The sequence below is a fragment of the Drosophila pseudoobscura genome, chromosome X (assembly GCF_009870125.1).
Source record: "Drosophila pseudoobscura strain MV-25-SWS-2005 chromosome X, UCI_Dpse_MV25, whole genome shotgun sequence".
NCBI lineage: Eukaryota > Metazoa > Arthropoda > Insecta > Diptera > Drosophilidae > Drosophila > Drosophila pseudoobscura.
Window position 1 is genome coordinate 16,755,781 of NC_046683.1, and position 23,525 is coordinate 16,779,305.

At 45.9% G+C, this 23,525-nt stretch overlaps 1 protein-coding gene across 1 annotated transcript; it reads right to left on the reverse strand.

Annotated features, from left to right (window-relative positions):
- Window positions 1-1,574: 1,574 nt before the first annotated feature.
- On the reverse strand, window positions 1,575-12,160 carry B-H2 (homeobox protein BarH2). The gene is made up of 3 exons (XM_002133897.3): window positions 10,264-12,160; window positions 4,402-4,654; window positions 1,575-2,937 (listed from the first exon to the last, which is right to left on the reverse strand). Exons 1-3 carry the CDS (start codon window positions 11,294-11,296, stop codon window positions 2,241-2,243), a joined length of 1,983 nt encoding a protein of 660 aa, XP_002133933.3. The 5' UTR covers window positions 11,297-12,160; the 3' UTR covers window positions 1,575-2,240.
- Between the last annotated feature and the right edge of the window lie 11,365 nt (window positions 12,161-23,525).

The following is a 23,525-nucleotide window of genomic DNA, read 5'->3' on the forward strand; positions in this document are numbered from 1 at the left end:
TCTCCCACAACCCACAACCCACGACCCACAGACCACGGCCCACAACCCACAACCCACACCTAAGCTGCCCGTTGGGCCCGTCCATTGTGGCTGCGTTCTCAGTGAAAACTTTCGCACGGTCGGACGATTTGACGGGCCACTCATAAATTTATAAGTACTCCACTCCTCTCACTCGAGGCACTCATAAAAATTTCAAATCGATGCGAAAAAAAAGAACAAAATTGTAGATACTCGTCGTATATCGAGAAAGAATAACTGAAACCGAAGAAAAACCGCACCGAATAATCAATTTGTTACAGAGGCGTTATGCAGACGACGTCGTCGACGTCGTCGATGACTCCCAGGAAACTCTACGCACAAATCGCGGAACCCTCCGACACTTGACTTGGATGACGACGCAGGCACTTCACGCAGAGTCCCAAAGTCGACATTGATTCGGATTTGGATTTGGATGAGGCTGAGGATGAGGAAACGGTCCTGGGTTCGGTATTGTAGGGGTTGTGCGGCTGCGGCCCGCCACTCGAAGGCAACGCAAATTGAATTCGCTTAGCCGCAACCCCATAAATTAGAACATTAACATTGGCAACGGCCCAGGCCCAGGCCCAGACCCAGGCCCAGTGACTGTGGCAGAGAGGGAAGGCAGAATGCAAAAATTGAAATTGTCATAAAAGTAGCGAAAATGGCAAGCGGCATGTAAACAGGCAAAACAAACAGCAACGGGGTAGGTACTCGTAGCACTACGAGCTAGAGATGGGAGCGTGATGGGAACCCATCACTCACGGCTGATCCGATCGGAGAAGTCAAAAGTTTGCCCCGAAAACAACAGACAAAGAGGCTTTGCTCTGGTACTGTGATAGTAACGAGTTGTGCGTGTGAGTCGGTGGTTGGTTTCCTTAAAAGAAAATTGTCACACAATACAAAGCCTCACTCATTAGTTCCATGAATATCTACATGTATCAGTACAGGCTACAAAAGAACCCCTACCAGATGGGCAAGGGAGGATGGGGTTCTTAAACAGAGTGAGAAGAGGGAGATTCCTGGCTTTCCTTGTCCTTGGCCAAATCATGGTGACTCTTCCCACTATACGTGCCCGTTACACGTTCATTCCTTGGCAGTGATCACGTTCCCATCGCCAGGGCGATGTCGCCCTTCATCGACAGGGCAGAGGGTTGTTCTGGGCGAGGAGTCAATTAAAAGCGTTTCGGCGTCCGGCACTCGAACGGAAAGCGAGCGGCGTCTTGGGTCTGGAGTGGCCCGAGTCTTTCCGACTCTCTCTCGAGCTTCTCTCACTTGGCTCTCGGCACTTGGCTGTCGGCTCTTGGCAAATGTTAACAATTTCTAAGTGAGCAGTTTAATGGACCACAGACGCTTCCCAGGCCAAAAATGCAACAGTTTTTCGAGTTTCGAGTGCCCCTATCGAGTTCCCCTTGGGCTGTTTCCCTTTGTGGCTGGTTGCTTGGCTGCTCGGCGGCCTGCTCGTGTGTCAGCTCGCATTAGACTCAGGCTCGGGCTTGGACTCGGGGAAAGTCCTTCAGCCCGAGAGAACAGTTGGAAAACAAAGGCCAGCTCGCTCATTCTCTTTTGGATTGCTCTTTTTTCTTTGCTTTATTATTACTACACACAATAGACGTCTTAAGACTAGGCACAAAAAAAGTTTTAAAAAATTATTGTTTGGAAAAAAAAAATTTTTCTTTTTTTTTTTCTTTTTGTTGCTGCTGCTGCTGCTGCCGCTGCGCTGTTGTTGGTCTGCTTCGTATGTACAAAAATCATTTACAAAAATTTACAACATTTTCACTAGTCTAAGTTAATTTAAGTATACAATATATATGTATGTAAAAAAAAAGTATTCTGTTTTCTCTTCACAATTACTGGGGCTGTTCCAAAAGACAGACGAAATCGGCAGATCGGGAAATCGGTTAATACTGAAAACTCTTCAATCGATTTCTGTTTGGAGTCAAAGAATCGACAGTTTTTATATCCTTGAATTTCAAGCAAATACCAACAAAAATCGACAAAGATACTCCCATTCCTCTCTGGATTCCTCTGTAGATATATTTTTTAGTATTTTATGAACATTTTAACACTCCATTGAAACAAATTTAAAGACCATCTCGTTCCGAACCAAAAAAAAAAGAAAACAAAACATTCCGTAACATTTCGAAGGTCTTACTATAGATATCCCCCATGATGTTTAGACAGTTTGTGAGATCCAGCTTAGAGAGGAGCCCTTGGCTAGCTCATCAGACCTCCAGGGCCAGTTCTTCGTCGTCCTCGTCGTTCTCGTCGTGCTCCCGCTCCTGCTCGGCGCCGCTCCTGTGCCTGTGCTCCTCGTCGGCGGGAAGGGGAGAGCATCTAAGCAGCTTGAGGGGGGCTCCCCCCGGGAGATCCTCGACCTCGTTCAGCCGCTCCCGCTCCCGGTCGCGGCGGGGCGGACTGCCCGGATTGAGGGGCGGACTGGGCGTGAGCAGGCGCTGGCGACTGCTGCTGCTGCCCCGCTCGCAGTCCGCCTCGCTGTTGGCGCTCTGGCTGGTGGCCGGCGAGCGGTCGCGCGGCGGTATCAGCTGCTGCGGCGCCGGCTGAACGGTGGCCGCTGCTGCCGCGGCGGCCGCGTAGTAGCCGCTCAGCATGGGAGCAGCGCCGGGGGGCGGCGGGGGCATCCCGGGCAGCGACATGCCCGGCGGCATACTGGTGGGGTACATGCGGTAGGAGGCGGGCATTGTGGGCTTCTGCAGGGCGGCGGCGGCTGCCGCCTGGCGGTAGTAGATATCGATGGCCGAGGGGGGGGCGCCGTGCGGGGACTGGGCGGCAGCGGCCGCCGCATATGGCCAGGCACTCAGATAGGGCGTGGCGCCTCCGTACAGCCGCTGGAAGGCCGCGTAGTTGCCAGCCTCCGCCAGCAGTTCCAGGCCCACGGCCGTCTGGCGCTTCCACTTGGTTCTGCAAAGAGAAGAGAACGATGAAAATGGCGATAAAGAAGAGTGGACAGAAAAAGAGAGGAGGCAAGCAAAGAGCAAGATGGAGAGGCAAGTCCTCTCCATTAATCATCATGGCCGGAGTACTGCCGAGTCACGGCTCGGAGCACGGAGTCCCGCTCGCATCTCCCGGCGGGGCGCCCGGGCCGCTCGGTCCTCCCCGACTGTTTATATTTCGCACTTAATTGTTTTGTCATTAATCTTGTGCCAGCCCACCAAAATGGTCCAACAAAAAATAATATCCAAAACTCTAAACCCAAAACGGAAAACGGAAAGCCGAGCCCTAATTGACAGCGTCCCGCCCCGCCCCGCGGCAGAGCTGTTTTCCTTATTTTTCTTCTCTTTTTTTGCAAATCCTTTAATTGTTCAAAGGCGCCAGGGCCCTTGACTGCAACTGAAACTAGAATTAGAACCAGGTCGAGAGCCAGGGCCTTCTTTACACTTTTTGCGCATTCATCGCCCAAAGAAAGGAGCGGGAGAGGGAGAGAGCAGCTGTGAAGTGTTCTATCCGGAAAGGGACAGAAGGAGGAGCAGCAGAGGATGTGTTGACTTTGGGATTAGGTAATGGGAAGACGTTTGTTTTCCTTAACACCATGCAAAATCACAAAAAATATTAGAAATCTCCCTAAAGCTGTGGTACAGCCAGATCTAAACCTTCTTCAACACTTTTCAACGAATGAGAATATATTCTTTTGGTGGAACCTCTGAAGAAACCTCCCAGACAGCAGCACTCACATCCGGTTGCGTTTGGCTCCGTCAGGTGCTGTTTGGCTGCTCTCCATCTACGTCTAAGTATTGCACTAGCCCCTTACCCCCCACCCCCCCCCCCCCCACGCAGATGTTGTTGTTGTTCATTGAAATAGTGACAAGTCATTGGGCAATAATTAAAACCGAAAATAAAATGCCAAAGCAGACAGAACGTTCGGGTAATAAGGCAGGCCAGCAGCCACTGAGAATCGAAAGACTTGGGCAACAAACTTGCACTGAGAGAAAAACGGCAAACGACGGTCGAGAATCGACACTATATCGATGATGGCAAAAAAGTAAACAACTCATTTAATAAACAGCCGACGAGATTTAACGACTTGCAGCGCAAAATGCAGCAAATTAAGTAATCAGCATAAAAACACTCCGCACAAAATGGATACCCGACTACTTGAAAACGGGAGGATGGGTATGGGGAAGATGAAGATGGGGATGCCGGCTGGATGGGCAGGGGGCTAGGGGTGGACAGACGCCATTAAAATGATTTTTATTGGAAAAGTGCGCGAAGAAATGGGCGCAACCCATTAAAGGCGCTGATTAGCGACCAGTCGGCCTGAGTGCCGCACTGGCGGCAATCAAGCGGCCGGACAAAGCCTCAAAGGGAGGCCGCTTCTACAGAGACAGACATAGAGAGAGAGAGGGGGAGAGAGAGAGAGAGACCCACCTGCGATTCTGATACCAGGTTTTCACCTGGCAGTCGCTAAGCTCCAGTTTGTTGGCCAGCTCCATGCGGTCCTGGACGCTGAGGTATTTCTGCCGCTCGAAGGACTTCTCCAGCGTCTGCAGCTGGTGGTCTGTGAAGGCGGTGCGTGCCTTGCGCTGCTTCTTGCTCAGACTGAGGCTCAGGTGGGACGAGGAGTCGCCGTTGGCGGAGCTGCCGTTCTTCAGGCTGTCCTCCCCATCATCGTCTTTGCCACCTAAATGGGTAAAGGAATAATTATTAATAGGTAATGTCTTGGATTAGCTCTGAATGTTCCAAAAACAAAAGATATATACATCATTTGTGGGATCTATGGGCGCAACGTACCCTGCAATTGGTATCTTTTTCCCTCCTGCTTCCCCCACCCTGATCCCATACTAGTACAAAAAATAGCCCACTCTCGGATCGGACATCTCGGATCCACATATTTGCAATTTTCTGCAACATTTAAGCGCTTTTGAGTTCCTTTTATGACCAACTCACATGCAACAAGAGCAACTGCCACTGGCACTGGCACTGCCACTGCCACGCTGCCACAGACCATGTTCGGATGTGGCAACATTGTTGTTGCCGCTCCGGCTGTTCGAATGCCTTTTGCTAATTTGCAATTAAACAGTTTATGAGCACAAATTACAACAACAACAACAACAACAGCCACAGACAATTATCAGCATTACTTTGATGGATGGGATAGTGTACAGTGAACACTGGCGCTGGCAACAGGGGTACATACCCAGGGGGTAGACTCCTGCTGGAGGCTCCTTCAACGGAGCGGAAGCCTTGCTAAGGGGATGGCTTGATCTACCGAATAAGTCCTCTTTATGGCATGGATCTCCAAAGGGTAGGTGTATTCCCATCCAGACATTTCTCTCAGTGTACGTTTTGGAGTTAGTTCAACTTGAAAATCTGTTGAAATCTTTTATACTTTGTTGAATGTTTCTCTAATAACCTCTCTCCGACACACCCCATCTCTGCTCCAGTGGATACTCTGTACTTATCCATCCCCCCCATCCCATGGCATGTCTCTCCTCTCCCTCTCTCCCCCTCTCTCTCTCTCTCTCTCTGTCTCTATCTATCTGTATCTCTTGCTGTGTTTGGAGTACTCCTCCATTAACGTCCATTCTCAGGTCTTGGAGAAAAGTCGGAGCTGCAAAGCATTTCCGCAATTTCTGTTCCACACTTTGCTGTTGAATGTGGTACTCATATGTTGATAGATAGCGCTTGTGGTGCTCCCTCTACCGGGTGCCTCTCCCCCCCCTTTCGTCGTTCGCATTTGTAATTAAGTGCTTGTGGCTAAACTGTATTAAACATGCTTAAGTGTGCAGCGACGACTTCCTTTTGCGCTATCTGCGCTCTCACTGTCTGCCGCTTCGCTCTCCTTTCGCCCTGGCCTGTGCAATTTTTTATTTTATTTATGCTTGCATTTTAATTGCGCAACATCAGCAGCAGCAGCAGCAGCAACAACTATGAGAAGCGGCAAAAGAGCGTGTAGGAGAGCCGCAGAGAGGGGGGGAGAGGGGGAGAGAAACACAGTTGCAATTGGCCTTTTTGCATTTTAATTAAAGGCGATGCACCCTCGTGCTGGCCCTGGCCCTGCCTCTGGCTCCACCGCCTTGGCAGAACTATCGCTCTGCCTTTTGCCTCTCTGCCGTTTTCCTTTCTTTGTTGTTTCGTGGCTAAACGTTTATCAACATTTTGATAATGTTGGCGTTTAGTGCACTGAACAGAGTTGGACAGAGACAGAGGGGGTGAGAGAGGGAGAGGCAGCGTCAGAGCTAACCTTATATAACGGTTGCTTGGCTCTCGTGTTGGCTGCATTATAATTTATAACCATAATTTATAGTTATAATGTTGTTATAATGCAGTTGGGTCTATGATTTAACATTTCCTTTCCAGCGCACAGAAAACCCAACGAAAATTGAATGCCCTGCCGCAGAGAGAAGGCCGCATGGGTCTATAAATGAAGTCTGCCCAGATCGAGAAGAGAGTTTCTTAAAACGATAATTATACAAGCCCAGATGTGAAGAACAATTTGTATATATTCAATGAATCTATTAAATACTTGTTACTCAAACAGAATAGTCGAAGATAGGATGGAAATAGGATGGAATAGGTTAGGATGGCCCCTCGAAAAGGTTCTTCCATCTCCCGCCTGCAACAGAGACCATTTTCCTAGGGTATCCAACACCCACTGAGGACAGGGCGATGCAAGTCTTTGTATCCCAAGGGAAGAATGCGAGGCAAAAACAAAAGACTTGGGCAACGAACTTGGTTCGTACGTGGCGCACGTGAGCATTTATTTATTAATTTTCTGTTGCTTTCCATTATGTGAATTAAGTGGATTTGCTTTTGTCTTTATCTTTATCTCGGTCTGCTGCTTCTTCTTGTCCGCCTTCAGGGGCTTGGAAGCCAAACAAAGAGTGGCATTCTTGAAATGCCTACAAATTCGGCCATACGAGTATACTCGCATGAAAGATGATTCCCCAAAATATCAATTTCAATTTGAAATCAATTTTTCCCTTTTTTTGCTGTTGCTGATCCTTGGCACTTGATGGTGGGGCACGGAGGCATTGAGGCGGTAAAAGAAATGTGATTCAAGTGATTTCGCCTGCCCCTCGCCTGTCCGCCTGTTGGCCAGATCGATCAGTGAACAGTTCAGTGGGCAGCCGAGGGAACGGGAAAGGGAACGGGCACCAGCTTTTGGGTCAATTTCAAACGCGGCTATAAGCCAGTGACAACGATCCTTTTGGGCCATACAGAAGACTGAGAACGAGAGCCCGAAGAGCCGAAAGAGCCAGCAGAACAACAGCAACAACTGTCGCTCGCACGCGTCTCAAGTGACACGCGAGTGTTGTGTGGAGAGCTCTGATACCCCCAGACTCAAACACAGGCCCAGAGACACACTCGTACCCTCTCTCCCCCTCTCTCTCTCTCTGGTGGGCTTCGATTAAGCCGTTAAAAGCTGCGTTTTGGTTTTGTTTTTGAACGTAGGAAAACAAAGGCATGATGTGGATGAGTATCCCATTTATAAGACACCCTCTTAGGCACAAGAAGAACGAACAAAACCCTAGAATTGGCACATCGAAAAAGTTTGTAGATTCCTCTAGTATTCGAGATTTTGTTGTAAAATGAATAATCGGAACTTCCGATTCGAACACTCAATATTTCTTCTTGAACTTTAATCATTAGTCCCTAAGTTTTCCGTAATGCTTTATTCCGGATGTTCGAAACTCATGGGGTATTAAAAGGTTGGGGCTTTCTTTCATATTTTGTTCCAAAGTCGAAGTCGCTCCGCGTGGGCCCTCCACCTCTGTGAGAAAGAGACAGAATCAGAGCCTAACCTAACTGTCAATGGGAGTGTGTGTATGTGTGTGTGTGCGTGTGTGTGTGTGTGTGTGGGTTGTGCTGTTGTCGTCCCGCCAGCAGATTAAAGTTAATTTTTATTTCTCGATTTTTATTTGTATTTATTCGAGGGATTTTCGTTTGTTTTCTTATTTTCTTTTTCGTTTGGCTTGTGTCTCAAATCAAAGCAATTTCGTTTTCGGAAAAATTGACAGCGGGATGTCAAAACAGAAGGGGGTCGGTCCGGTCCGGTCGGGTCGTTGGTCTGCGTTGCAGGTCTTGATTAACCCGCCGATTCTTTGATTTAAGCTGCGCTTTCTGGCTATAATTTAATTTGTTAATTGATTTTGGCACAAGTCAAACAGACACACACGCAGACCGCAACACAACTGTGAAAATTGTCCATGAAATTGCAGCAAATTATTGAGTATGAAAGCACAGATGGAAGAGATACTGAAACAAATCAAGGAACTAGATACAACTTAACCTACATACCTACTGCATACAAGACAATTACTATATATTAAGCCAAAGAAGCACTTAATTGAACTCGAGGTTTCGAGGGTTTTCCTCTGATAAAATTGGTTATTCTTTTGGGAAAAGATGTGCAAGTACTTTTGAGCAAAACTACGGATAAGGGGATGCTGAAAATATAGAGGCCTGAAGACAAGGCCTCTCAAGTCGACTATCATTAGAAAGAAAGACCATCTGTTCATATAGATATGTGTGTCGGCATTATCTCAACATTCGAGGTCTACACAAACATATTTTAGGGCATACTTCTTAAAGACTTGCTTAGTTCCTTTCAGAAACATTCACGCCTTGAGAATATCTCAATATATTTTATGTAGGATCTACAAAATGTCTCCGTTCATAGCCCCAACAGACTCTCTCTCTCTATCTCTTGGCAGTGAGTATTCTGAATTATATAGCCCCACAGAATCAATGGAAAAAAAAATCAATTGCAAACGCACGATTACGACTATTTAATAGTAATTTGTCATAATTTGCATAACGTTTAAAAGCACTTAACAAGTAAACAAATAAAAGCGAGAATACTAAATAAAAACAAAACCGAAACTAGCAACAAAATCAATTAAATTTTTGCATGCAATGGGGAAAAATCAGGGGAGGAGAAGAGGGTATTGCCGTTGACAGTTTTGACTGGGAAATTATACGGGTATATACGAAACGAAAAGTGTGCACTTTGTTAATCTGTTCGAGAGACCTGGCCGGCCGTCGACTCGCGGGCCACAGACACCTGCTTGTGCCTCTGCCCCAGCCACAGCCCCTGCCCCAGCCCCTGGCCCAGCCTCAGCTCTATATTTATATCTATCCCCCCCTCTAGCCCCTGCACTCCACTTCTCGGCTGCCACTTGACTGGGCTGAGCGAGAGGCTTCCACTATCGGGCCAACATTTTCCCATTTCGATTCAGGCCCGGAGCTGCTGCCGCCGCTAACCGCATGCCACACAGTTCACAGTGGTTTCTGTGGCAGTTGTTGTTGTTGCAGTTATCTTACTTATTAGCCAACAACAGCCAGAACTGTTAGCGGCTTCACGCTGCACTCAATAGTAGGTCTCAGGCACTTGAAAATGCATCCACACACACAAAATCTCGACTGGATGGCATGAATTGTTTTCGAAAAACATTGGGAACCTATTGGGTACTTTCCTAATCATCTACCATTGTTGGATATGATCAATGGCAGGTAGATGGCTAAAACATCATTGCTGTTGAGGACATTTTCTCTCAAAAGATTCCCTTGGGAGATATGAATAATTTTCTTTTTCTTGAACATTAAAACTTAGGAGATCTGAAGTTCTGAATTCCCCATTCATTTATTACGTACGATCCATCGCTAAATATTCAATTTCAATTAGTGATTGGTCACCTACTTTTTGCTTTTGATTCCTAAACAAGTTCCTAGTTTTCCTAGTTTCTAAAAATGTGCATAATCCCTGCATAATTTCACAATTCCAATGCTATGATATTTTTTTGTTATCCTCACATCATCGTATCCTATTCAAATATGTACAACACCAGCATTTACTGCTGACCAAATATTGTATATAGGATATTTTTCGAATATTTCCTCAATATCCCCTACTTATTCCTATTCCGTCCCTCAATCCGGTTCGGTTCGGTTTCCCAGTTCGATTTCTTTGATTAAGAATATAGTAATTATATTAAATGTATGGGTAAACTTCACTTGAACTCTATAAATATACAAAATATTAACCAAGTAAATGAATCCACTTTATAGATCTGAAATATGTAATCTTTTCTAATCTATAATTACTAAAAATTGCACGGACTGCAAATAAATAAATCCTTTCCTTCCTCAGAACTCTATCAGAAGTATATCTACAGCTAAATTCTCTATCGCCACAGATGTATCTCTATTGACCTGTATCCCTATTGTCTTGGATTATGAATTCCGATTTCGATTTCGATACCGATCCCGATTCCGATTCTCACTTACCACAATCGTCGCTGTCGCTGTCGTCGATGGTGCTGGCCTGGTCGCCGCTGATGCTGCTTCCCGCTCCTCCAAGCATCATTCCGCTTCCACTCCCATTATTATTATTATTATTATTGTTGTTGTTGTTGCTGTTAGAACTATTGTTGTTGTTGTTGTTATTGTTGTTGGAGCTGCTGTTGTTATTGTTGTTGTTTCCAATTTGTTGCAACATCAACGGGGACCGTGATCGCTCGTCGTGATGGGGATGAGCCGCATGGTGGAGATGCTGATTGTGATGAGGCTCCAGATGGACTCCCGCTCCCACTGCCACTCCATGCCGGTGCAGGGCCTCCAGTCGTTCCCGCTCTAGCTGCTGCTGGAGATGGTGCGGATGCGGATGTTGCTGCTGCTGCTGTTGCTGCTGCTGCTGTTGCTGTTGCTGCTGTTGGAGCACGGCGTAGTGGGAGGGCGGAAAGTGGGCCAGCAGATGGGGCGCCATCTGATGGTGGTAGCCCAGTGCGGGATTCGCCGGCGGGGAGTGGCGCTCCCTGAAGTGTTCTCGCTCCCGCTCCCTCTCCCGCTCCCGTTCCCTTTCCCGCTCGAAGCGCAGGAGCTGCTGCTGTTGCACGATGTACTGCTGGAGGGCGGCTTGCTGATGCTGTTGCTGCTGCTGCTGGTGATGATGATGGGCGGCCACCGCTGCAGCAGCCTGCTCTCGCTCCCGGTCCCGGTCCCGCTCCCGCTCCCTCTCCCTGCCGTAGCAATCGGTGTCGTGCCCCGAGGAGGCCGCTGCCATCGCAGCTGCCGCCGCCGCCGCTGCAGCAGCCGCGGCAGCCGCACTCCCAGCCAGAATGTCCGTGATCATGAAGCGGGAGCGCGTCGCCTGCGTGGTGGTGGTGCTGGTGGCATTGGGGCTAGTGGTGGCAATGGCCACGGCGCCACCTCCGGGCGGTGAATCGCGCGGCATGCCGCCGCCGACGGCAATGGCCGGACTGGGTGCTGTGCCAACGGGAGCTGCCGTTGCTGCGGACATTTCCGGTGGCATTGTGGTCATGTGTGTGTCTGCTCGCCCTGCTCCCTGTTCCCTGCTGCCTGCTGCCTGCTCTCCCCGCGCGCGCACACACTGCTCACTTTGTGGGGCACAACAACAAAAAAATACTATATATCACACGCGCGTTTTCTTTCGAGTCAACTTTCAATGATTGTTGGGGCACCAAACTGGGCTTTCGTCTCTGCCACTCGATTACTGTTAATACCGCGAGTGTGTAATTTACTGTTACTGTTGTTGCTGGTGCTGCCTGTGGTGGTGCTGCTGCCACTTCTGAAGTCGTAACTTGTCGTCTGCCTTGTCTGCTTGTCTGCCGCGAACCAGAGCCGGTGTGGACAACCGCTCGCCTGTGGATTTCGACCGAAACTGAAGCACGGACCCGGCTCAGTCACTCCACCAGGCCCGGCCCGGCCCGGACCGGTGGCAGCAGCAGCAGCTGGCTTTCGGCGGCCGGCAGAAACCAGTTGTTGAGCCAGCCTCGGCCGCTCAGCCGCTCGGCCGCTCGCTCGCTCGAGCCACTCAGAGGTGCGCGGCCACCTGTCGTCGTCCCGCTCGCACTTGAGCACTCGAGCACTCGACCACTTGAGCTCTTGAGCACTGGGCCTGGCCAAGCGGGCCAGCTCTTATCGTGGTGAGTTCCGCTGACAGTGCTCTCTGCTCTCTGCTCTCGTTCTCTCTCGCCGACGGTTGTGTGTGGCTGGCTGGGCGCTCTCCTTCCTTCTGTGTCTATTGCCCGCATTTATTGGTCGTAATTGGCGGCAATTGACATTCATTAGGCTTCAATCAGCAGCAGCGTAGTTGTGTCTCTGTCGCCTGTGTCTGTCTCTCTGTCGCTCCATCTTTGTGTCTCTTTCGTGGTGAGTTTTCGCCTGGCAATGGCCGCGGACCACGGACCACGGACCACGGAGCAGATATAACGGTTACTTTTATGGCTACAGGGCGAACGGCGTTTGTTCTCGATCCTAGGACTGGCGCTGGTGGTAATTATCCGCAAAATTATTAATTTATTTTTTAAAAATTATTCTGTCTACTTTCAGAGTTTAACTTTTTGATAATATTTTAATTTGAAATTTGTTTGGTTTTATAAAAGTTTTTTCATGATTTCTTCTCTGTAAAATCCACTTTAGATTGCAGCTGAATACAAAAATAAAAAAGTTCTTTCAGTGTAAAAGTAATTCAGGGGCTGTTTCCCTACAACATCCCCATCTGATGTACAGCTATCGATGGCTTGATCCTCAATCTTCAGCAAATGCATTCTGCCGCCATCCATAAACTTTTTATAGCAGCTGCGTGAACTCAACACTTTTATGGCTGGCGGGGGAACCGTCGCTCTTCTCTAGCTGCTGTTGTTGTTGCTGTCTCTGACGGACAGACAGACAGCAAGATGGATGGATGGATGGATGGATGGGATATGGGATGCTGTCAACCCTATTTCTCCAGGCCACGCCCCCTGAAACTGGTTCACTGTCATGACACACACACACACACACGCACACGCGAAGAGAGAGAGACATGCACACAATCAGAAAGAGATACACGGGACATGGTGGCAGAGCATAAATATATCTGACTCGCTCTTGCCCAAGGCATTGTCTTGCCAAAATCGCCTGCTATTTGGTCTCTCTCTCCCTGTCTCCCTGTCTCTCTCTCTCTCTCTGTCTTTCTAATTGTGGTTGTTGGTGTTTGTCTTTTGTTATTTTAGCGCTTGTTAACACTTTTTGTTTGGCATTTAAACAGTAAATTGGCAGCAGTTAAATGATGCCCGCTCTTCTCGCCCGCTCTCTTTCTATCCCCAGGCCCAGGCTGTCTCCCTCTAAGTGTGATAGTGTGTGTGTGTGTGTGTGTACTGCCTTCCTGCTACTTCTGCTCCTTCGTCCTATGTTGTATCGATGTCAATTTGCTGCCTAATGTGCAAGTGAATGACTCTCAGGCCTGGCAACTAGTTTATGGCTGCTCTGCTGCCCGGGCCAAGTGGTTCGAGGGGGAGGGGGAGGGGGGAGGGGGGGAGGCCAGCCCCTGGCGCCTGGAGGCGGGTGCCTCGACCGCTGCCGCTGCTGCATGTTGCTGCTCTTAAAAATGGCTTCATTACAAAGACAATGACAGCAATTGTCTGAAATTATTTGTTGCTGCTCAAGTCCTGCCTCCCCCTACTCCTCCCCCTCCCCCTCCCTAGTGGTGGCAAGTTCCTGTTTCAATGGCCATCGAAAATAGTTCCTGGAATGATCCGCTAACAATCTATCTACAGCTTTTATGAGCTGGCTAACAATGTGGGAATCGATCAAGGGGGGACGTGACGCAAAGCGGAAGGGTATTCATAAGGAAAAATGTCCCCCTTCATCAGTTCATGTGGAGTGGGATGATCTCTCAGCATTTCAATATCAAGGAGGTGGTAAAAATATTCGCCAAAACGTCCACCATGCCAAAAAAAAAATATATAATTATTAAAAATAAATAAAAACCAATTTCTATAACATAACACTGTCCCGATTTTATTTTTAAATTTATTAAAGGCTAACTTATTAAATCAATGAATTATTTAATCAATCTTAATCAATTTAATCAATCTTATGAAGTGTAATTATTTAATAACATTAATATAATAATAATTATAATAATTGCATTAAATCTGATGTGAAAATCTTTCCAAATCGGCAAGAGTTTTTCTTATAGTAATTATTTTCTCCCATAATAAAAATGATTCTTGATAAATGGTATTCCACAGAGTTTATCCAAGATATCAAACCATATAAAAAATAAATCCAAATAGCCAGAGAAAATCCCCCCGGGGATGGATAATGGAATTACTTGGAATATTGGCACTCAATATTTAATTTGTTCGTATAAACAATTTTATATATATGTATAGTCCTCAATCGATTCACAGAGTTTTTCTTTAATTTTGTTCGGCGAATTTTAATTATTATTTTATCATAAGGCCAGAATGGAAGACATGCATTATTTAAAATTAATATTTATGATGTGAAGGCCGTTCATTAAGTCATAGAATACACATTCAATTATCATTTTTAGATCATATTAAGATCACAATTTTGAGTGCACCTTGCTTATGATATGACAGATGGAACATAAGAGGAAAAAGATCAATCGAAACTCCTTAAATATAAGTATTCCATGAATAAATGGGAGAAACTATGGTTTCCAATGATTTGCAAATTGTATTTTCCTTTTACTTAAGCAAATACGAGTACCTTAGAGGTTTTTAATCTATTTTTGCGATCGATTGATGTTCCAAAAAATTCAAAATAATTTCCTAGTTATTTCAGAAATATTCCATCTTTCCTACACATGTAGTTATGAATGTTTCTGTGGGCTAAAAACACCGCCGGCTTTAGTACATCATTAATTAGATTCCCATAAAAATGTGACAACAATTTGTCTTGCAAGCTCCCGCCTTCCCTCCCGCCTTCCCTCCTTCCTTCCTGCCTTCCAACTGCCAGCTAATGAGGCAGCTTGACTTTCGCCCCTTGGACACGAATTTTCCAGCTGGGGCCGCCATTTTGTTGAAGCGATACCTCCAGTAACTAACGGCACTGGCTGCTCACCCAATGCAGCCCCCCATCCCCAAGGCAAAGCGAGAGATATTACACAGCACAGTGAAAATAAGTTAATTAAAGATGAGATGGAAGCGAGAGAGGAAAAAGAATTGCTATTGAAACGAAACTAAAATGCTCTTATAGGGGAGGAAAATCCATTCATTAAAGACTCAATCCATCTTGAATCGGACGTATTATGATATATGGACTCGTATGTGGTTTATGGAGCAAAATTTCAAAGTGAGACTCGGCTTAAAGACAACAAAGAATGATAGATTAGATAGATAGAGACTCATTTAATCAACTTATAGGAAAATAATATCGCAGATATCTATCTAAAACATCCCCACCATGGAACCGCTTGGGACTTGAACGAAAACAGGAATAAAATCAAAGTCTGGGTGTACTTCAAAGATTTCCATGCTGAAAGAGTAACCAAAAACCCATATATAGGAATCATGGGAATCATGGGAGTACCACATTTTGAAGGCAATTACTCAAGTGAAAGCATAGTTCGGTTGGAACAGACAGCTACGATAGATCAAGAGACCCATTAAACCCATTCGTATTTCGTAGAGTGTATTTCACCTTTCTCGCCACTCGACGGCCCGTTCATCAGCCACACGAAATTATTTAAAAAGACATTAAAAATGACAAATACACAGTTGGCTGGAGCTGTGGCTGGGGGGGGGGGGGGAGCTGGAGGGGGGTAGCTGGAGGGGGAGAGCTGGAGGGGGGGAGCTGGAGGGGTAGCTGGAGCGGTAAGGTGCGAGTGTTTTTCCCAAGCAATGAATGGCTTTGGGAGCAGCAACTTGCGACCTGGGACCTGCGACTCTCATTAAAAGTGGCTACAAAATGACCAACTGACCATTAATGTGGCACTCTCTACCCCCTACCCACACCGCCACCCCCGACCCCCGTCCACCTTTGTGAGGTCTCAGCACCCTCGAATGGGAGCTGCGTGTAAATTTCAGAGTGACGCCCTGGAAAGTAATTTTAATTAGCCATTGCCACTCGCCAAAACAGACAATCGTGCCACCAGCCACCACCAACCAACCAACCACCCACTGGCCTCGACGGGGATGAGTGGGTGGGTGGGTGGGTGGGTGGGTGGATGGGTGTCACAGTGTGGTGGGAGGCGAGCAAACAACCCCCTGGGGATGAGCTTAAGTGCCTGAGGATGAGAGTCTCTCGCTCTTTCCCTCTCCGTCCGACCTATCTCCCTGTGTGCGTATCCTGTGTTTGGCTTTTTGAAGGTGTCGTAATTGCACTCAGCTCACTTGATTCTCGATAAAAGCGGAACACAGGGAATTCAGATTCAGATTCGGATTCCGAATGCAAACAAATTAAAAAGCACTTAACGATGGAACGAGGGGAGTCGCCAGAACAGAGGCAGGAGGCAAGGGCATAGCCTGAGGAAAAGGAACGGATGGAGCAGGAGGAGGAGTAGGAAAGGCACAGCCAAGATCTTCCCTGGACTGGACTCCTTCTAGGCGCCATTCCTTGCCACTGTCTGTGTGAGATCATTTAGCAGTGGCAGTGGCAGTGGCAGGGGCAGGCGCGGTGGAGCACCCTGTTGGATCGTCGGATCGTCGGATCAGCGGATCAGTCGTAAATTCTCAAATCTGACCCTGGCGTGTGGCGTCAGTCAAAGCGGATTCAAATTGCCCAAAAGAGTTTAACATCCTGTTGGCGGCTCTCGGCTCTCGGCTCTTGGCTCTTGGCTCTCCTCTACCTGGATTTCCTCGGTCTTAATTGAGGTTTAACACAACATTTACCGCTTTTCGCTAATCGCCTTGAAGCTGCCGACTGCCGACTGTCGATGCACACTGGTTCGAAGGCAATACAAATTCAAGCTCCAGTCTCTGTTTTCGATCACAAAAGGACAACCAGACTTCAGCGAAAGGTGTCGGAAGGCATTTCAGAGACTGATCGGACAAGTACTCAGATATATTCTGGGCTAAAGACTCGAATATATCTGAAGAGACACCCAATAAACGGTTGATCCTTGATACCTATCTTTCAGATGGATAGGAAACCGCTCCAGCCTCCTGCAATTCCTTCAATAATTGTAGACTTTTGCGCCAGTGTGCCCCCAATCGGGGTGTGGCCCTCAGGTATGGAATGAGGCATGGGGCATGGGGCATGGGACCTCTCTAGTAGGTACAGACTACGGACGTCCCCTTTTCATTCATAAAAATTGTGTCTGCTTGCGGGGCCTTGTTTTGTTTTTATTTTGATTATGCGGCTTAATAACAACACGTCATGTCATTTCATTTCATTTCATTTCGGGGCCTGCCCGGCCCCCTCCTCCAGATATGGCCGGAGACCGCGGCCCTGATGATTCCACCGATCTCGGATCTCCGATCTCTGATCTCATTGAGAAATGATTCTCGACGTTTGTTCATCACGCAATGTCGCGTCCGCGCTTAAGACACGGACAAAAAAAAACAAAAGAGAACCCACTCGCGGCCCTTTTCATCAGTCATCCTTCGAATTTGTTTGCGGCATTTATATTTAATAATATTGACGATTGACCATAATATCGACCCTCGTTAGGTGCCCCACAAACACATACATACATGTGTGGATATTTTTTAAGAACTGCCTGGAACATAAATTAGGGAAATATTCGAGCGGGAGAGGAGTCCCGGGGATCGTATTGGGATACTTGTTGATACTGGTCTCTTTGAGACGATATTTTTGAGAAGAGATGAGAAGTTTTGATGGAAACCTTACCTACTGAATGGCATTCATAAACATTCAATTCAATGTTGAAATAGTTCATCAATAATTTCCTTGTTGTTGTCTGAAAATATTGGGATTTTAGGATATTTTTGGGATTTAATTTAAACTAAATCAATTAAAAATAACTTTGAGTCTAAGGAAAGTGAATATACATACATGTATTTATGGTGAACCTATCTTAAATATAATATTTATGGAAAGGATATTCTTATCATCAAAATTGTATTCAAATTTCAAGCCCTCGAATCCATCTTTCCATATCCTGGCTATACATAAATATTTCAAAAGAAGCTATTGGCTTTCAGGGAATACTTCCAGCAGATTTGATAGTTTACAAATAATCAAAAGAATTTTAATTGCTAAATATTAATTTCAAAATATTTTAAAAAAATGTTTGAAAACAAGAAAATCAACAATTCAACAATGATGGAGGGACTACACAGAGGAACTACCCCCCGAACCGGATTCCCCTCCGCGGATTCCCCTCTATGCTAATCCTCTTCCGATTTTTGAACTGATTTTCACTGATCTTCTCCTGGCGGCTGGCGGCTGGCGGCTGGCTGCTGGCTGGTTTTGGAATGGCTTTGGTCCGCTCCAGTTTGATTTGAAAATCGAAGGGCCCCCGACCCCAGCAGCAGACCCCAGAGATGGTTAAACCCGTGCTCCGAATGATATATGCTCACATCGAGGCGATTAGGCGTTATCGCCTGTTATATATCATGATGACCGGCCGAACAAAGGCCGCCCAGGCCCGTGACAAAATCGTACAAAAAGAGCCCACAAATAAAATCAAAATCAGAGATCAAGGGCGGAGGAGAGGATAGAGGAGAGACAAAAAACAAAAGCAACAAAAACCGAAACCGAAACAGAAACAGAAAAGTTTTCACCGCATTTCTTATCAGGCGAGGGTGGGGTGGGGGTAAGTTTTATGTTAATTTCTATAGACTATATGCATAAAAGAAGAAGAAAAAAACAAAACCGAACCGAACTGAACTGAAACGAAAATCGAGACACAAATCGAAAGGCAAACGAAAGACCAGCGAAGAGTGAGACTGAAAATCAAATTAAATCAGTTTAAATATGGCATAAAATAAGAGTACAAAATCATGTTTGTTTAAAAGGCCAACACACACACACACACACACGCACACAGAGACAGAGACAGAGAGAGTGGGATAGAGTTAGTATCTAAAATCGAATTTATCTGCCGCACAATTTGTGAAATTAATTTACTCGCCTCTCGAATCGAGCTCCACTTTAGTGCTTGTCAAACTGTGCTAATTATGAGTACCCCTACTACTCCGCAATAGTATTGATATTTTTTTTTGATTGTCAGTTTTTGCAGATAAGTTAAAAGTCCTGGCTGGCTGGCTGCCAGAGAGCACTGCCGTGCATAAATCGCAGCTCTATCAAAATCTTATCGCCAAAACACATCAAAAGTCAAAAGTTTTCCTCTCAACAACCCACAACAACAACAACAACAACAACAACAGAGCAGCCAACAACCACAAACAATCGAGAATCGCCATTTGGCGTTGACAATATTTTTCATGCTAAGAGACTTTTAAGCTGTCAACGCGCGGCGCTCATAAAAATCGACCACCAACTGGGACGGACCAGACGGCCGGACCGACCGCCGGGCGGTGCACCGCGACCAGCGACTAGTGGACCAGTCCATGGACCCATGGACCAGCCAGGGCTCAGACAAACAGAATCGAATCCCATCGAATCGAATCGAATCGAGACTCCGACAGACAGACACTTTGGAGGCCTCTCGCCGTGGAGCTTGCATTTTTAGGTTGCCCAACAGCGTCAAACTGTCTGGCAATTGTTTTATGCATTTAATGGGCTCCGCGATGTGGCAGGAGAAGGGGCACACCGATATATTGCCGAGTGGCAGGGGCCGTGCTGTGGGGTGGGATCAGTCCGAATGGAATGCGGCAGGGAGGGGGACTTGGCCTAAAGGCGGCGTAGCTGTATGCCACATTGTTATAGACATCATTTTTCAACATATTGTACCCGTCCGTCCAATCAACGCAAAACTCAAGACAATTCGTGGCTCAAAACCAAATTGAAAACTTGAAAACTGTTTTCAAAGTTCAAAATTATATACTAGGGTGCTCAATATCGGCGTTACGACTAACCAAATTTTTTTTTTATTTTTTGGCACATCTTTTATATGAACGTATGTGAAGTTTTATATCAATCTGTCAATTAATTCTTTTTTAAAAAATCATTTAGTTCAAAGAACTTTTTTACAATGTTTAAAATCAAATATCGTGCAGTGATTGATTATTTTTTTTTGAAGGTTTAAAAGCAAAGGAAATTTCTGAACGCATATTAAAATTAAATAAGGACTCTTCGCCTTCAATTAATTTAATTAAACTAATTTAAACGTGGTCGTACGAGCCTTGAGGACGATCCACAACAACAGATTTTATAGAAAAAATATATGATATCGTATTGGAAAATCTTCGAGTAACAAAAAGAGATTTAGTAGAAGCTCTAGACATGCCAATAAATGTATATTTTTCAAGTCTATATCCTGTTATAGTGGTCCGACTTATTAATAATTTTTCTGCGTTTTATTCGAATTCGCCAGATCCGAAGTCTGCGAATGTCCCCGCGGTTTCTTTTGCTTTTTTGCAGCTAAACTCCTCCTATTTGTGAGCGTTTTATTTATAAACATTCTGTCTTTATACAGCTAAATGACAGATCCTTGCTCTGTTGAGTAAATCCTGCAAAGTGCGGACTTCAGGACTATCTGCTTTGAAGACTCCATGAGTCAGTCGTAGCAACAGATTTCTGCAAACTCTAATTTGAATAATATATTTTTTTGAATATATCTATTAATTCCTCACTTCAAACGGGAATGATCCTAAGAGAAAATATTATGCTCTATCTGCTCCTGTTCGGCCCCAGCTTTTTAGGCGTGTCCCAAAGGAAGTCGACAATGTTTTCATCTTTATTTGAGCTTCCAATTGACACGCCCACCCAGCTCACTCCATCGCCCGTCGCCCACCCCAAAAGCGAAATGATAAAATCTGGCGGGGAGAGAAAAACAAATGAAACGAAATGAAATGAAACAAGAGAAGAAAAGCCAAGTTTTGGGGACCGAAGTGTTAGATATACTTGCAGCTTCATATATATACTATATATGTACCACTCATATATATATATACTATGTACTATACCCATGTTCCGGTGCGAATTGACATCTGATCTGCGTGCTCCGGTGATCGCCTCCCACTTTTTGGCTATCGATAAGTGTTTCATTTCCAAATTGTTTTCCGATATTTCACTTGATGAAAACAATCTACGTTTTTCTTTTGGAAATTCCAATATTTTAGACACAAATTCCTTCGTTTTGAAACTGATAAATTCGTGAATTAAGGAACAGACGCCAGACGATCTGTAATACCCATGATATCGATATTTGATCTGTCAACGGGCACTCGCTGATTTTTTGTTATTATCTTTTATTTGGTTGAAGTACAATGTGAGGTGTGATTAATAATAAATGTATTAAATATATTCACATTTACGCAAATGAACTGCCAATTATTTAAATATAAACTTAAAGCATTAGCAAATATTCTTATATTTGTTTCCGCCCAGTAAAAATATGTATTTATAAGCGATGTGCAATTTATTTCAACCGATTCTAAATCGTAAGTATCTTTGCGTTTTGCGAAAACCGGAGCTTGTACTAATAGATTTCGGTACACACGTATATCTGCGTTGCGCAGAGCCTTTTGGAAGGGTATAATGAAATGAAATGAACAAACAAATTGGCGTCGTTGGCGCCCTGTTCATGTAACAACTTGACATCAGCACGTGCCTCTCCCTCCCCCGCCCCCTGGCCATGTCCCATCTCGTTTCCCCCTCTGGAGTGTGCGTGTGTGTGAAAAAGACTGTTGACAATTGGCAATGGCTGCTTGTAATTCCCAATCTATGAATATAAAATAGGCTTGGTGCCCATCCAGGACCCAGGACCCATTCACGAGGCTGGAGGGTACGGAGGGGGATGGGGATGGGTGCTAGTGGCACCAGAGTTGTTTGGCAATCAAATCATAATCTGAATTTTAGAACAACAACAACAACGGGCCATGCGATGCGATGCTGGATGGGAACGAGACAGTGGCAGGCCCAGGCCCAGGCCCAGTCCCAGTCCCAGAGTTGGTGAGAGTGAGAGAGAAAATGCAATTTTACAATGTTACATGGAACGAGAAAACGCTCTATTTGCCGAGGCGGAGGTGCGAGCGAGACCTAGCATATGGGAGTGTGCGAAGGAGACACAGATGCAGCGCAGGACTTGTGCTTTGACGCCTTTTTGATTTGATTGTCCGTGACATGACAGTGGAAAGGGGCGCCACCCGACAACCCCCCCCTCCCCCCTCCCACACACACCCACCCCACTCCTCCCCCGGCCCCCGTCGCTCTGCTCATCAGATTCGTTGCATGTGCGCCATTTGTAATTCAAGTCAAAAGGCAGTCCTCGACGGATTATAATTTTCTTTTCCGTTTCAATGCATTTCATTTCCGTCCCAACGCACGAACGACCCCTGATCCCGTCTCTACATCATACATGAGTGCTCATTCATGTACAGTTGCGCCCAAAAGAATAGTATTCGAATTCGGTATGGCAGCAACAAATCGGCCCCAAAAGAAATCAAGTTGAAGTTTTCCTAGATTTCCAATCCTTTGCATGCCAAGGTCTTGTTTTCAGACTTGAGTTCGCCGCAAAATCATAAACTAATCATCAAAATTGACGAAAAGAATGTCGAAGGTATGCATTTTTCTGGTAAATCCACCCCATTCTATATTGTTGCGGTATTACGAGGAGACTTTCAGCCTACGAGCGTCTGTTCGGGATGGTCAAAGGACGCTTCTCGCTGAAAGAAAAGTAGTGGCTACTACATAGGCATGTAAGTCAAGACGTTGAAAAGGATTATACAATTATTGAGAGTCAATATTGCCATGTCTTCATACTTTTGTAGCTCATGGACTTACTTGAGAATCAAAATCGGAAATAAAGTTGCATTCTTGGGTGTGCCTCGCAGCCTATCAAAAGCCTAATTGATAGGTATCGATTTATTGATCGAAGCGGGGTCCTGGGGTCCTGGGTGCCTGGGGAATGGTCGTCAAACCCTGACTTCGGTGCAATGGAGTTAGCCTTCTTCCAGACTAATCCATCAGGCCATTAATCAAAAATATATTCAAATTGTTGTGGCATTTATTCAACTATTTTTGTTGTATATTGTAAGAGCTACATCGTTACAAAAATCCATTTTGGTAGTTTGTTTCTGAATCCTACCCTGCCCTCTTGGACATTTTTTAATGGGTGCTAGAGGTAATGAGCTCGAATCAAAGAAACACAAGCATACGATGCACTTCATAAAAGCCAATAAGATACAACTTTTTGCTGGAGGGTAGGACACCCAGTGGGTGTAGGACAGACCGCGATCTCTCTCAAATTTGACCGCACTTTTGTCATGAGAGATGGGAAAAACATAGAGAGAAAGAGGGGGGCTGCGTTTTTGCCAGGGATCGCAGGGATAGCAGCCTTCTGCAAGGTCACTGCATATCAACGTCCAGCAAAAAAAGGGGGAATTCTCTCCAGCTTATGAGCTATTCGATTCGAGGAGGATTCAGCCGCAGACCATGTGGCATCAAGATTGGCTTCCTGTTCCCCAAATTCGCCGACCTATCAAGACAATGCTTGGGAATGGCGGAACGGAGGATGGACTAGCCTAGGCCGATTACCAGAAGGACAAGATAAGGAAAAGAGCAAGTAGAATCGCATCCCATAGAATCGTAAGCCGACTTCCTGTAGATAGACCAATGCAATTATCTGAATATCAAGGACTCAACGGCATGAATACGGCGGAGATACGTGCAACTTTCAACAGAGCAGAGCCCTGATTTATACC